This window comes from Leucopleurus acutus (assembly GCF_964270905.1).
Source record: "Leucopleurus acutus genome assembly, chromosome: 15".
Classification (NCBI taxonomy): Eukaryota; Metazoa; Chordata; class Mammalia; order Artiodactyla; family Delphinidae; genus Leucopleurus; species Leucopleurus acutus.
Genome location: NC_139157.1, coordinates 32959406 through 32976358, shown reverse-complemented (window position 1 = coordinate 32976358; position 16953 = coordinate 32959406). Strand labels below are relative to the sequence as shown.

General features: G+C 36.1%; 1 protein-coding gene across 1 annotated transcript in view; it reads left to right on the top strand.

Annotated features, from left to right (window-relative positions):
- LAMA2 (laminin subunit alpha 2) overlaps positions 1 to 16953 on the top strand; it is a 603102-nt gene that overhangs the window by 416558 nt on the left and 169591 nt on the right. The window contains exons 28-29 of the mRNA XM_082855622.1: positions 3688 to 3805; positions 10993 to 11127. Coding sequence (XP_082711748.1) covers positions 3688 to 3805; positions 10993 to 11127 — 253 coding nt within the window. The remainder of the gene's footprint in view (positions 1 to 3687; positions 3806 to 10992; positions 11128 to 16953) is intronic.

The window sequence follows — 16953 nt, the reverse complement described above, 5'->3', positions numbered from 1 at the left end:
TAGAGAGAATTCACTGCTGTGCTATAAATAGGTTGCAAGATTGCTGAGAAGGTATCCTCCTTCAACCGTCAGGGGAACCAGGCAGGGCCAAGTTGGTCCTGTCTCTCCCAACCATATGCATTCTCATCTGTTCACCCCAGTGGGCCATACTATATTGCCATTTTCCCTGTGCCTCATGATGTGAAAAGACTGGGAATCACATTGAATAGGAAAGTACACAGAACAAGAACAAGAATGAATGTCGTGAAAGCCAAAGGATGAGAATACTATAAGGGAGTAGGTATGGTTTTTTCGTATGACCCAAAGAGGACAATTAAAAGGAGGCTCTTTGAAACTGACACCTAGGATCACACTGATGACATTCATAATACCAGTTTTAGTGAAGTTCTGGGGCAGAAATAGTCTCAAGGTTTTGAGGAATGAATGGGATGCAATGAACCTAATATTATGAATGTAGACTATTGTTCTCCATGAACAAAATCATAAAAAGGGAGGAATGAGGTCGTGTCAAAAGTCAAGGGAGGATTGTTTAATCAGAGAGAGAAGTAAGCATGTTTATATACCATGGGGCTGGGGAAGGGGAGGAATTAGTAGCAAGATATAAATTTTAAAATGATAGAATAAAGAGAAAATAAACAATGAAGAAGCCAGGATTCTTCAACATCATGAGTATACATGAGTATACTTGAGGTCATGTGCCTCAAGTATAAGGGAAAACTTATCTAATGAGATAAAATGAGGAACTGCACAGATGTAGCTAAATGTATGCCATGGAGGCAGAAAGTTGAGTTGAGTTCATACACATAGTCTCAACTTCTCTGGCATATTAGCTTCTCTGTTGTGTCTATAAGAACATGAAATCAATAGATGTTTAGAAATAATCTTATAGAACAAAATAGTAGATCAGTGCAGGACAACAAAAGAAAACAAAATTATGAACCCTCTCATTGACAAACCAATGAATATCAAAATACCATGTTTCACTTCGTCCCAGCATGGACTTAACATATACTACCATGGACTTATATATACTACTATGTAAAATAGATAGCTAGTGGGAAGCAGCCACATGGCACAGGGGGATCAGCTCGGTGCTCTGTGACCACCTAGAGGGGTGGGATAGGGAGGGTGGGAGGGAGATACAAGAGGGAGGAGACATGGGGATATATGTATATATATAGGTGATTCACTTTGTTATAAAGCAGAAAAGCACCATTGTAAAGTAATTATACTCCAATAAAGATGTTTAAAAAAATAAAATTAAAAAATAAAGAAAATAAAATAAAATACCTTAAAAAAATACCATGTTTCAAATGTTTACACTGTTAAACATGTAGCAGAAAATCCTTTCTTTGTTGCGGAAGATCCATATTGCTCTTCTGATTGTACCAAAAGTAGGGACCAAATCAAGGACCAAAATTTACTTTTAAGTCTATATTGTTTTGATTTTTTTTTCATATTTCTCATTTCTAACAGGAGATTCTTTGTTTTGTTTTTTACAGTAGGTCCTTGTTGGTTATCTATTTTAAATAATAGCAGTGTGTACATGTCAATCCCAAATCCCAATTATGAAATAATTTAAAAAAACATATACCAAAATATCTTGTCAGTTATATTGTTAATTATTTTAGAATTTCAAATGTAAATTAGATGACAGAAGCCAAAGCAGGTTTGCATGTCCTAGAAGACAGCAGGTGACTTTGTGAGTGTGAAAATATGTTATTTTGAAATTGTTCTATGCTTCAGTAAAAAAGTTTGGTCATACGCAGAACATTTTGTTAGTGGATCTGGTAGAAACAGTGTTGTCATGCATTTTTCATTACGCTTTCTTTGCCTCTCTCACACCGATTCCACCTTTCTTTGCTGTAAGGTTGCTTTTTTTCCCCGTAAGTCTCTTTCTCTTATCACTTTATTTCATATAGCTCACTAAGTAATATCCTTTGGCTTAAGAATTTCTTTTTTTAAACACTAGAGTAAGTAAATACTTCACTTTTTCTAGGCTCAATAAAAACTAGAGTGAACATCTAGTAACGATAAAAACAAATAAAGCAGTGTATCAGCACTTGATTTTGTAAGACAGTGGAATTTTGACAAAGGTCAGAGATATGTTTGAGTCTTCCTCTCAAAGCAGTTAACACATAACGCTGCATCTTTATTCAGTTACAAATTTAAATAGTCTCAGAAGCAGAGAGTTTGTTATACATGTGGTTTGAGGTTCTGACTTTGTACATATTACAATGCTGAAATTTTCTTTTTTCTTTGCTTTTGTCCTGTCTTACATTTATTTGAAGAACTTAACGACCTTGTTTTTCAGTATTCATTTAAATAGATGCCTGAGTTTGGCCAAATCCCTGATTCAAGCAAAACAGTTCCTCTCTGATTCCCTGAGGAAAAATAATGATGTGTTGCAGAAATGTCTGTTGCTAACACCATTCAGGTTTCACTTGGTTTTAAAATACTCACTAGTCTGTTGTGTGCCTGCACGTGCCAGAGAAGGGAAGGTGATGCTAGAAACTCCTCAGGTTATAAAATACCATGAGATACTAGCAGAGATGACTTTGCAACAAACACCGAGTTACCTTCTTACTCCGTCAGAGAACCCAGAGTCCTTCTTGTAGGAGGGGAGTGGTTTATTTACAGATCACAACTGCTGTGCGTCCTATAATGAGGGGAGCATGAAATCTGACTTTTAACTGAACATGTGTTTCATAAAGGCTGGCTGGTCTTCAGATTGTAGATTACAATGGGAGCCAAGTCAGAAAGCACATTCATAATTCAGTGTCAATAAAACCTACCTATGCTTGTTATAAAGTTTATGATTTAAGCTCCTTAAGCTCTTAGAGGTGTGTTTTATTGAAGCAAAACTATTCATTGTCTTGTTTAAAAGTTTATTTGCAAAAAAAAAAAAAAAGTCTATTTGCAGAACATTTCATGTTACCAGTTAGTCATGAAATAGTGTGAGTTTATGGACTGTGTATATTTTTTAATGTATAATTTCAAATTATTACAAAGGGTATCAACATTTTTATTGTGAATAATTTTTTTCAATTATGAGGACCTTTCCGCCAATAGGAAGGGTGGGTTAAGTTACTTGAAGGATTTATTCAATAAAGTTAACAAAAGACTAATTTGAGAGGTTCTTTATCCTCAGAAAGTTATCAATATTACTAGCTTATGCTCAGTCGTTTCCTAGATGGTTTTCTAATGTTCTTGAAAGGACGTTCAGAGATTCAAGAGCAAGAAATTGGGACTGGTTGCAAATTAAAAGCAATTTCACTAGTAACGACTGGAGATTTTCCAACAGGGAATGACCTTGGGTTGTCTGTTTGAAAGAATGAAAATGTCTAACTAATTGGCCATGTCTACCTGAAGCCACTCACATTTTTAAAAGTGGGAGGAAAACTCTTTATAATAACTTCTCAATAGGACATCAGACATCTAATTTCCTAAACGCTTTATGATTTATGTGAATATTTTGCTAATGTGTAATCTCACCCTTTGAGGAAGTGAAGATGCTGAAATAAAATGTGGCACACGGAGCCCCTAGAATTTAGCAGCTTCAAAACAATAGAACAAGTTTGTGGTTGTTGACAAAACCTTGAGAAGACCCTTCTTTCAGGATTGAGTGTTTGCTGGGTAAGCTTAATTTACTGGTACCCCCATCTAAGTATTTGCTCGCTGTTCCAGGATTTCTGAAATCTCAATGGAGGTAGCTGAACCAGGACGCATCACAGCAATGACTCCTCCAGCTCACTTGATAGAAAGATGTGATTGTCCCCCGGGCTATTCTGGCTTGTCCTGTGAGGTAAGCTGGCTCCAACTAACCTTCTCAAGCCCCACTCAACCAGCCAAATGGAAATACTCCCAGGACCACCTTTACCACAGTCAGTTTTACTTTCAGGCATACCCTCAACCTATTTTATCTGATCTTCCACTCACAGTATGAGACGCAGTAAGAAGAGGATGATGTTATTGCTCCCTAGAAGTAGGAATCACAACTCAAGGGGAATATCTAATAAAAATTAAAAGATTTGTAAAAATATGAAACAGTCAGGAAATAAGAATGTTTTCTTGAGGCCCCTTTATTGTATCTGATCTGTTTTCTTGGCACCTTTTCTGAACAGAGACATTTAAACTGCAGTGATTATGAGACAAGATTGTATTGGGATTTGAAAGATTGTTTTTATATAGAACATGACAAAACTTAGGCAGTAAATATCAGACTGTTCCCTTTAACATAGGCTTCTCAGAAGGACATAAATTGTTCCAATAGTGCCACTGTCACTCAGTCATATTTTTAAAACTGCATTTTTTACTTTCTAGTATATTCCTTTGACTATCTTCAGAATCGGTAAATTTTCTAGATCTTTATTTTGTGGAACCAATTTAAATTTTACAAATATTAAATCTTAATAGGAAGAGTATGATCTAGGGAGAGGTGGAATTGCTGAAAAAGTCACCTGGATTTGAATCTCTACTTCATCATATACTAAGACTGAGACCTTGTGCAGCTTGTAAACCTGCTTAAGCTTCAGCTGGTAAATCTCCAAGCCCCTGAGTAACTGCCACCACACTCACCCCTTCTCCTGCAGACCCTATAGTCCTCGCCACAGTGCAACAAATAAAGGCTGACCTGGGAGGGACCTCCAGGACCTGCTCCAGCCCTACAGCATGGATTCTTTCCCCTTAGTCAGATTGGTTGGTGGCCACTACATACTAGTTAGATATTTTTAATATCTCCTGTACCCACAGCCCAAGAATCACATGAAGGCTAAATGAACTAGAACTGAAGCGCTTATCACAGTGCCTGGTAGTAGTCATAATAATAACCAAAGTCAATATGGTTAATAATATTATTAATGGAATAAGTAGTTATAGATCTAACTATTGATTTATTTATAAATACAGTTGACCCTTGAGCAACATGAGTTTGAACTGCCTGGGTCCACTTATATATGAATTTTTTTCAGTAAATATACAATGGACCCTCCACGGGTTTCCAGTCCACAGATCCAACCAACTACAGATCAAAAATTCCATCCATGGTTGGTTGAATCCACTAATGCCATACCAGCGGATATGAGAGCACCGACTCTGGGGCTTAAGCATTGACAGAGACTCATGGAACTAATCTCCTGGCCGATAATGAGGGAGGACTGTAATTTTGTATATCTTTTGTAAATAGGATTTGAGAAGTTTTATTAAGTATGGCTCACAAGGCAGGTGAAGTACACTAAAAAACAATGAATATAAATCTCTTGAGAGGTGGCATGGCACAATGAAAAGAAAAAAGGAGTTTGGTCTCAGTGAATCCTCCCTAGCTTCTCCACTTGAACAGGACATTTGCTCTTAGTTGCTGAACTTTGGGGTTTTCATACCCATAGAATCATCATGAGGATTAATTTAAATGAAATCATACATATAAAATCTCCTTTGCAAATTGAAATTCAATTTAGTTGCCATTCAATTTAGTTGCCATTGTATGAATTCCACACAGGTCAGAAAACAAATTTCCTAAGAATAATTGCAAATATCTGTGAAATATCCTTGGAATAATTTTATAGTTTTGTGACTGCTCTGAACAGCAATATTTATTTGAATGTGTATATTTTGATCTAATAAATGACCAAATAATCCATCTCATTATTAAATCATAACTCGTTCATACACACGTATACATTTGTACATATACCAGTAAGTATATATATTGTACCTATATGCACAACCCAATATGTGTGAAATATATATATGCACACACATTGTAGATGTGAAAAATGAGGCAGTGACAGAGGCACATACAAAATATGCTACCTTTCCAATGAGCATGAAAAAGATAAAAGATAGAATTTGAGATTTTTCTAGACAAGAGGTGGAATTTTATTTATCCCAGGGAGTGTTTGGCTGTACTGCTGTCTCACTGTGTAACCTTGGTCAATACCTTAATTGCTGTAGGCCTTAGTTATTATATAGTTATCCAATCTATAAAATTACAGGTTGGGTTTTGAAGTTCTAACATTCTCTAATTCTGCAATGTTATCTTGTTATACAAGATATTAAGTAGTCAAAATTGACCTTAGATATCTTGAAGAGAAAGTTACTACAGCTATATTTTTCTGCATTTATTTAAAGAGTACTCTTCACTTATGAACCAAAATATTAGCAGAGTGTCAGATTATTTTAATGCAATCTACCTTCCATTCCAGATTTGAAATGTTAAAATTCATCTTATTATGACAACCAGGCTTTTTAAATAGTATATTCTAAAACATACTTTCCCATTAATTTTAGTAATTTTCCATCATTATATGAAAATATAAATTAGCCAATACAAATAAAGCCAATGATATATGAAGAAAATCAAGAAAAACTAGAAACACATACAAACTACTATCTGCATTGGTGGCTTCACCTATGTCCTGTGAATTTCACTTAAGCTCCTGTTAACAGACAATAATTACAGTAATATCTTAGAGGAGAGATTAGGGGATAAAGACCTATCTCTTATAATAAGCTACCTGAGGTTTTCTCCACAACCCATTGCCTCTAATCCATTATACATCTTATTTATAATTCATCTTGAATCTAAAGTGTAATTACTCAGGCATAAAATCTAATCATCAAAGCAAGAACTAAGGACAGTTTTGAAATAATACATCCCATTCTAGTAACATATGCTTTAAGTCATGAATACGCAAAGCAATACCTTTACAATACTTTCACCAAATGTAAGGTATTCTAGAGACATTTGCATTTACAAGCTACTCATTTCATGTTTTTATCCAGAAATGTGGTTGCAAAGAAACCAAATTAAGTGTTGGTTACCATTGTAAATGTAGCCAGTTGTGAAGACACTTAGCCTTGCCTATTACCTGTAGGGTTATAATACTGTAGCCCTGTTCATTAAAAATTTCAGTTCTAGAAATGCTTACTTATTATAATTTATGATTTGAAGTAGAGACTAGGTTACCTTTAGAAGTCAAATAACACAATTTCCTCACCACATTTGTTGGTGTGGGAGCCGTTGAGTTTACCATACTTTACCTAAGCTACTCCTCACTGTTGTCTCGGTTAACATTGTTGCCTAAACTGACCTAAACTTAGGTTAGGTTGTAGGTAGAAATGGAAACTATTCAATGCTGAATATGTGGTTCTCTGCAATAAGATCATGGAAGTCAGAAATTCACAGGTGATCTCCTAATGATATTTTGCTCATTTCATCTTGTTTCCCCTTTCCATCATGTTTTATTAGGGCTTCTGGCTCACAGTTGAATGGCTAGTGTGTACTGGATCACCACTCACAAGCTGTCAATTGGCTATCAACAATAATTTTTTAAATCCTCAAACAGTACCTATTATCAACTCATAAAACTCAAAAGACAAAATAGCGAGACTAGACATTTTTTCTTACACATGCACATTTCTAGGGATGCTCTTTACCACTTCAGTTGCACATGGAAGACCCAAAGACTCTTTTCATATACATTAAAATATTACAGAACATGGTATGGGTAAGTGGCATACATTGTAATTTTGTTTCCCAGTGCAGTGTAGAACAATCACTGTTGCCTTTGTTTTCAGTGTATTCTCGATGACTATATCTAAAAAATTATATGGAATAGAGGCACCCATATTGATTTATTGTATTTCAAGCACTACACACACATCATCTCATTTAATCCTCACAACCCTATTTAAAAAACACACAAAACTGACCATTTATTGAGTGCTTACTGTATCCTGCACAATGTCAAGTGCATTCCCTAATACACTTACACCAACATCATTAAGCACATTATAATTCCCATTTTATGGGTGAGGAAATGGAAGCTCAGGCAGGTTAGGAAACCTGCCCTTTATCACACAGTTGGAAAACAGCAATCTGAACCTACCTAAGTCTGTTTCAAAAAACCTAGCTACATTAATACTCAACTAGTAAGTTATACAACATCCTTACATTCCACGTGAGGAAGCTGCAGCCCACAGTATTTAAAACGTGCATAAGTCATATGTAGTAAGTGGTGAAACAGGAATTAAACCTAGGATTGTCTGATTGCAAAACCCATGTAAAGATACAAGACAGTGTTTTTACTGGCAACAGCACAAGTATCTATTATTTTTTTAATGGTTAAACTCTGCGTTATGTAACCCGGCATCTGGAGTGTGTTGCCTCTTTACTCTCTTTGTCTCCCATTCCCTTCTTTCCTCCCTCCCACATTTTTGTGCAATTTGATTCTAACATTATGATGGGGTACCATATTATGAAAACAAATTAAAGACGGAAGGAGAGCAGAAGAAAATTGAGCTCTGAATAATTTCAGCACAAGGCAAGAAGAGAACTTTGGAAAAGTTTGAGTTAGGAAAAAAAAAAATGGATAAGATTAGGACAGTGTTTATGTACTTGCTTTTCTGTAATTCTTTGTTTTGTTCCAGAAAGAATTTTAGATGGGACTTTAAAAAGTAGCTATTATCTTTCCTCTTTTTTGCCCAACTCAAATATAATCATTCTCATGAATTTTGCCCCAGTTGACTGACAAGAAAAACATCTGATTTTGAAAAATAGCCTCAAATATTTGAAAAATGGAAAAAATAAATACAGGGTCCACGAAAGGAGGAGATTAAAGAGAAATAAATATGTCTCATTCCTTTACAGTGTGTTTGAAGTTTCTAATTCTTGTGTTACAGAGTAGTCTTTTTTTTTTCCTAACTCAGAAGTTTATAAGGACACAAAATTTATCTAGAGTGTTAGAACTGTAGAAACTTCAGAAATCAACTGAGTTAATACATCTGCTCATTTGTGGGATGAGGAAACCACATCTCAACGACACCAAACGACTTGCATGTATCCCTCAGGAAAAACTAACTAGTAAAATCAAGGCTTCCTTATTCATTGATGTTATAGTCCCAGAGTCTGTATGCCCTTCAAAGACACACATTCCCAGCAGGGAATGAGGAGTGTGCCAGTGACTCTCAATCCTGGCTGCTTATTAGACCCTCCTGGGAGTTTTACAACACACCCTGGCCCTAGTCTCCACCAATTATATAGACTCTCTGGGGGCAGAGCCAGGTATCCGTATTTAAAGCTCCTCAGACGCTTCTATGTGCAGCCAGGGTTGAGAATCACATAGACAGGCCTAAAAGCTTCCACACAGAGCTTGACTTGGAGCCCAGACTTTTACCCGCACTGGAGTGCTTTTCTACTTTGTCCTACTCTTTCCAGAGAAGAGCCATAGTAATAAGAGAAACTGGGTGTAAACTTTACCTGTGGTGCGCACCTTCAGATTTCAGTCCATAACATTGAATTTCTTATGATTCCTCAATGAAAAGTACCATTTCTTAATGTTATTCTTCTTCTAAGACTTTTTTTAAACTTTTGTTTGATATAAAAAGTAGAGCTAGGAACTCTCAATTTGTGTGATTTTTAAAGACACACACACACACATACATACACACACACACACACACACACACACACACACACACACACACCTCTCAAGCAAATATACCAGTAAAATAACAATAATTATATAGGTATCCAGCGATGAAATCTATATAAAGAAAATCCAATTTTATTCTACAGTCAGCACACACCAGGACTGGAACAATCCATACTAGGTAAAATTTTTAAATACATCTTGGATTGTTTCTTCAGTTATGCTTAAATGAATTCCTCAGCCATAATTTCCAGGCCTTATTTGGTAACAGTGGCAAAAATGAACCTTTATTTTCAAGAATATGAATAAACTTATTAAAATATCTTAGGTCCACTATAAGACAAATAGGACTCAAAATATTTTGAATACTATTCCCAGTTTTATCAGCTTGCTCAAATCCAGGATATTATTAAATCTCATTAGAATTTCTTGTAGGCTGAGATAAAAGCAGAGAGACTCTTAAATGCTTAACTGAAGTCCTCTCACATTATCCAAATCAAAACAAACACGGAGAGTGCTGACTGTTGATCGTTTTTCTTCTAAGGAGCCTCTACATACTCCACTCTGGATGACCTAGTCCAGAACCAAAAGGATGCAAAGGCAGTAAGAAGTTCTTAATTCACTATTTTTTCCCCTGCTTATTCAGCAATCACTTTTCTCATCAATGGGAGCAAAATATCCTGTGAAAAAATTTTTACATAGCTAATATCCCTTTATAATCTTCAGTGGAATCTGGAAAACTAACTCCTATCTCTTACTCATAAATCAAACAATGGCTAATAAATGCAGCAGCTTTGCACACTAAGAGATCTGAGCCCAAAACACAAGACTGTTCTCATTCCCTCTTCAGAGCTCTGGGCTTTCTTTCAAAGAGCCAGAGATGTTTCTTGATACATTTACATAATAAACCCAAATGAAGATGGAAGTCTTGATTTTGCATATGTCAGCTTTGCTAGCGGTTTCCTGTTTGCTCTCAGATTTTTATTGCAAAATGAAAAAACTAGATCAAGGAAAGATACATTTTATTGGTGGCCTAATATTCCCAAGACATGTAGAGCTTTTATTATTTTGAATTTCTTACTTTTATAGTCTTCTAATTATACCTATATAAATAACATGACCGTGACACTTTTTTATTTATTTAATGTTTTTCTGAGTCTCATTGGACATTTCCTAGTTACCCATCAAGCACAGTGGAAGCAGATTTTAGGTTGTCAAGGACACTGGAATTCTCTCTTTAGTCCATATGACAATTTTATTTAAAAACAAACTTTTGTTTCAAGAAAAAGAAGACTATTTGAAGTTTGTCCAGTCTGAGTGGTATTTGCAAATGACAGCTTTCCTTTGCTAAAGTCTGATGACACAGACGCTGCTTGTATACTCTATGGACCAGGCAGAATACACATTAGGAATCAAAAGTGACATTCATTGTTTCTAAGTGGTGTTGCCTTTACTGCTGATGAGGGGAAAGAAATCCTTCTTTTTAACTACTGAAGAACCCAAGTGTTACTAAAGAAAGATTTCCAAGTTGGCTGTCCTAATTGGCTTCGTTTTCTTTCAGGCATGCATGCCAGGATTTTATCGACTGCGTTCTGAGCCAGGTGGCCGTACCCCTGGACCAGCCCTGGGCACCTGTGTTCCATGTCAGTGTCATGGACACAGCAGCCTGTGTGACCCTGAAACGTCCATATGCCAGGTATTCATCTGAGCCTTTCTTGAACAAAGCCCATGTGCTCATTTCTCTTTACACATATTCATACACTGAGTGCAGAGGTCAGCTAACCTGCAGGGGACTTAACGTGTGTGTGTGTGTGAAACAAAACGTGGGAAAAAAATACATTTACCATATTATGCATTTTTTAAAGTAATTAAAAAGTTACAACTGGAAAAACCACTGCTCATGTCAAGAAATAGTATATTATTATCAACAGCATCGTAGACAAATACCAGACAACGCAACGATTTATTTAAAAATCACATGAGGGTTTTTTTCTGATTTTAAATAAAAATAAGCTCTTCGTAAGACATTTGGAAATCATAGAAAAGTGTTAAGGAAAAAAATAAAAGTCACCCAAAATTGAACATACACATTTAATATTTTATGTGTTTCCCACCAATTTTATGTATGTGTTTATAAAGAAGATTTATATGACACCATAGGTGTAGTTTTATGTTCTGCATTTTAAAAAATGTACATATCATGAGCATATTATGTTGTTAAATAGTCTCTAAAATCTTTACTATCTTTGATTTGATATCCCATAATTTAACCATTTCTTTAAAACAGTTTACTGCTCTTATTTTCTTGTTGTTGTTATTACATTCCTGCTAACACCCTACTCTGTCACCCCTGGAACAATCAGGACTGTGGAGAAATTCAGGTTTCCTGTGTCACCACTTAGGGTCCCCAGACTCTAGTCCCCAGGCAACTCTGGGTGTCTCCTCTGCTGAACTCATTTCCCACCTCTCCTCATCTCCTGAAGCTCTTTCATGGAGCTTTGTGGAACTCATGACCAGACATCAGCAAAATCCCCTACGTAATCTCCCTCTTCTTTTGAGGTCCTCTTTATTTGCTCAAACTGAAACCTGGTTTCCCAACACACTACTCCCCTGGCAGCGGTCTCAAGTGGAAGCCGCTGTTTTTTCTCACACTCTTCATTTCCCTGAGCCTGAGGGCGGGGCTGTGGCCCTGCTCCTCGCTGCCACTTTCAGGTCATCCTTGTTTTCTCTTCTGTAACAACACCTAGCTTTGAATCTCAGGTCTCCATCCATTTGCCCACTACACCTGCTTGTTGAAGCCATTTACTAACCCTCAGGTCACCCACCTCATTCCTTGAAGATTTTTCCTTTGTATCATTGCCGTTCACTGTAGCACCACTCCTATCATAATTCCTGGTGATTTTGATGCCCATAAAATGGACTCTTCCCATGTCTTGTCCTCACTCCATGAGCCTATCTGAGAACTTGTCATTACCAGGAACTGAGTACCTCTATAGTCTCAATGTCAACTATCCTCTCTTTGACCACCGTTTCTTTTCTTTCCAGTTCACTTCTTAGTACTTCAATGTCAACATTTTGTCTCATCATCGACGCTCACATTTTTATCATTCCTTATGTTTCTCATGCCCTCACTTTCTTAGCCACCTTAATATTCATGACCCTTTTTTTTTTCTGGCTGCGTTGGATCTTCATTGCTGTGCACAGACTTTCTCTAGTTGCGGCAAGCGCAGGCTTCTCGTTGCAGTGGCTTCTCTCGTTGCGGAGCACAGGCTCTAGGTGCGCAGGCTTCAGTAGATGCAGCACACAGGTTCATTAGTTGCAGCTTGTGGGCTCTAGAGCACAGGCTCAGTAGTTATGGCGCATGGGCTTAGTTGCTCTGCGGCATGTGGGATCTTCCTGGACCAGGGATCGAACCCGTGTCCTCTGCATTGGCAGACAGATTCTTAAGCACTGTACCACCAGGGAAGTCCCATGACCCTTCTTTAATATCACTGCTTTGTAATGTTCATTTCTCTTATTACCACTCCTTTACTTATGTTTACTCAGTGAATTCCAGCTCCGGTTAAATCCTACTCCTCCAATACCTATGCCTTCTAATCTGAAAGTGGCTCTGGGAAATAGTCGACTATGCTGACTAGTCTCACCGTATGTTCACTATCACTCACTTCAAAGGGAACCTTTATTCTGCTCTTCCATCATGCCACGTTTCTCCAGTCCAGTGCCTCTCTCACATTCCTGCGTGATAATTTCCTACCTTCTCATCCCTCTTCAAATCCCAAACCCTTCCCAGACCCATTTCCATCCTTACTTTCAGTTGATGGCCTTGTTTCTTCTTATTTCACTGAGAAATTAAAAACAATCAGAAGAGAATTAACCCAAGCTCCCACTAACACATGCACCTACCTTTCTGCATCTGTGTGCAGTGACTCTGGTTTTTCCACCAATTTGGATGAACTGTTCTTGTTTGTAGAAATGACCAACTCTGCCACCTATGCTCTAGATCCCAGCCCTCCCTCCCACTCAAGGACATCACTCTGGCCATGCCTATTCTCCCCTCCCTTCTGAATCACTTTTTGGTACTTCTTCTATCTTAAAAAACATAAATAAACAAACAAATAAATAAATCTCTCTTGACTCCACTTCCCCTCTTGATTTTTACCACTTCATTCCTCTCCTTTCACATAGAGAAGAGTTTATACTCTTGTCTACAATTTCTCTCCTCCCATTCTCCCTTGAACTACTAAAATCAGGCTTTTCCTCCACCACGATATGCATACCAACTACTAGTGTTCCGCTCTTCACTGTGCCTGATTCATCAGCAGCATTTGCTCCTCTGAAGCAGCCATTGCTCTCGAAGCTTTTGTTCAGTTTGCTTTTCTGGACATGACAGTCTAGGGCTTTTCAAGCTAGATGGCTGCTCCTTCTCAGTCCTCTTTGCTGTTTTCTCCTCATTACCTGAAATCAATATACTGGTATTCCTAGGATTCAATCCTTGGAGCAATTTGCTTGTCTGACTACACTCATTCTCATGGTGATCTCACCCAGGCAATGACTTTCAATATCTATACTGAGATCTCACAATATTTACCATTATTTCTATGATGAAATTTTAGATCCAACTCTTTAGTCTTTCCAGAATTTATTATAATGTGGGGAGGTAATTTTCCTTCAATATGTTACTTTAAAGAAACATTTATTTGTTAATATTTCCTTTTCTCCTTGACACATCATGGTATCTGAATATATACACATTTGTTTTGTTCATTTTAAGATATATTTAAAGAATCATCTATTCTTTTCTGCTTACCTTTTATTTCCTATTATAATGTTCTGATTACCTTCATTTTATAGTACACTATAAATTCTGGTAAAGCAAGACCCTTTACTACTCTCCTTTTCCTAATTTTCTTAACTTGATGTACTTATATATTCTTCCAAATGACATTTTGATTCACTATTTTAATCTCTTCCCCCAAAAATATTACTGGAATTTTTATTGAAAATGCATTAAAGCTGTTTGTAAAGAATTGCTATCTTTACACTCTTCAGCTATCCTCCCTAAACCCAGGAATGATACTCTTCTCTATTCAAACATTTTATGTTTTATGTCTCACAGTTTTTAATATTATCCATATGGGCTATGCATTTGTTAATGTTAAAATTATTGCCATTTATCTTACATTTTCTTTTTAATGGTGAGCATTACATTTTTTTTGTTTCAGTGTATTTATTAACTGGTCATTACTGGTAAATATTGACAAAATATATTTTTTACATGTGTTTGATATCCAGCCACTTTTTTCTACTTCTAGAAGTTTCTTGCTTGATTCTTACAGTTATTTCTATATTTACAGCAATAATATTTGCAATAGCTATAATTGTGTCTTCCTTGCCAGAGCTATATCTAGTATAATAATTTCATTTTTTGTATTGATTAAGTCTCCCAAAAAATGTTAAATAGGAGGGTAGTCAGCTTCCTATCTTATTGCTGATTTTAATACGAAAGCCTCAGGTCTTTCACCACGAACTATGATGCTGGTGATTAGTTTAAGGTAAATATTTTTTATCATGTTAAGAAAACTTCTTTTTATTCCTGACTTCTTAAAGATACCTTCTTTCAATCAAGGCAGAGTATGGAAATTTATCATATGCTTATTTGTGAGGACTGGAGTGGAGGTGAAGGTCTTACCCATCCTTAAATTCTTGAAATAATCATGATTTGGTTTAAGTGTAGCATTTTTTTCACCAATCTACTGGCTTGTAAAATTCAATAGATAATTTCAGGAATGTGGTTAACTTATGCATTCTTAAGTGGGAATTAAATGCATTTTTCTTTCTTATGCAATCGTCGCTGGAATTTTTAATAGTAATGTCACTCCATATGAATAATTTAGAAGCATTCACAAAATATACAGTTTACTTTCATTTTTATTTAGGATAAAAATTTGCTGTCATTATATTGTCCTGTTTTGACCAATAGGCTATTATATCTATTTTTGTGCCTTAAGGATCCTTATTAGAGGTCTATTTTCTGAGATATCCCTAGATGAAGTAAAAAATAAATACATAGGTGCATCACACATGCACAGCTAGTATAAAGTGCTGTGCTCTGAATTTTTATATTTTCCTTCAGGGAACTTATAACTTCTGAATTTGGACAACTTTGTTTATCCTTGAAACAGCCCCATGAGGCAAATAGAAAATAGCTATTATTACTCTGATGCTATAACTGAGGCAACTGAAGCATACTGATTTCTTTACTATTTGTAATGTGTTTCCCAGGTTAATATCATATCCACTACACAGTGCAATGCCCTCTATGTTGGTATAGTGGTTATAAGCATGACTCTGATCAGACTGCCTTGATTCAAATCCTGGCTTCATCCCTTTTGGGCTCTGTGGGCCTAGTCAATTTATTTAGCCTCAGTGGTGTCTTAATTTCCTCATTTATAAAATGAAGATAAGAATAGTACCTACTCAGATTTTTTCTATGGATTCAGTGAAATACTAGATAAAAGGCTTAGAACATTAATTAGCTTGTGATAAGCTCTATAGAGGAAGTGATAGCTATGATGATTGGTGATGATAAAGGTGATCATTACCATACATGTTAGCCACTATTTATAGTCTAAGAACCAATCAGATGATAAATAATCAAAAATTAATGTAAAAACCACCGTTATATCCAGCGCTATGCTAGATTTTCTCACTTTTTCTTCTTTTTTCTTATTCCTTTCTTCAAAAATAAGGGGTAGAGAAGAAACGAAACTATAGAAAACTTCACAGGCTAGGCATTTCAACTATTAAATAAAACCCACATCATTTTGTAACTATTCTCTTCATAATTCCTCATGAGACTTACAAGAGAGCTGTTGCTTCTTTGTAGGTGCTAATAAATCCTACACGTAGGCATGTGATTACCAATAGCTCAGTGACCATTACCCCTTAAGGAAAATTTTCTTCAAAATGGAGGAGTAAAACCTGCATGATATTGAACCCCAAGCCAGAAGGGGGAGAAGAGGTAGGTGAATTAATACTAATCAGTACACACATACACACACATACACAATCACATAGATAGATAGATAGATAGGTAGATAGAGTTTTCAGAGTTTATATAACACACACATCTATGCCTATATTTATTTATAAACATATATTCTAATTTAATTATCACTATAGCTCTATAGTCAATATTATTTCTCCTATATTTTACGTGGGAAAATTGAAGTCCCAGCTAGTGCAGATAACTTCTCAAGACCAAATACTTTGTGGAAATATTATTTTCACTCTATCACAATTCTTATTTTAAAATGAAAAGGATAAAATAAATCTCTATCATTGATCTGCCCTGTTGTCTGTAACATTGTCAGTATCTGTGGTTAATCAATTAGCTATATCCTCAGTAAATAATCTCATAGCTATAATCTACTGTATATGAGGTGTTTTATAAACCTTATCTTATTTAATCTATCTGACCTCTTACCAAGATAGGAATTATTAGCATTTCATTATAACTCTG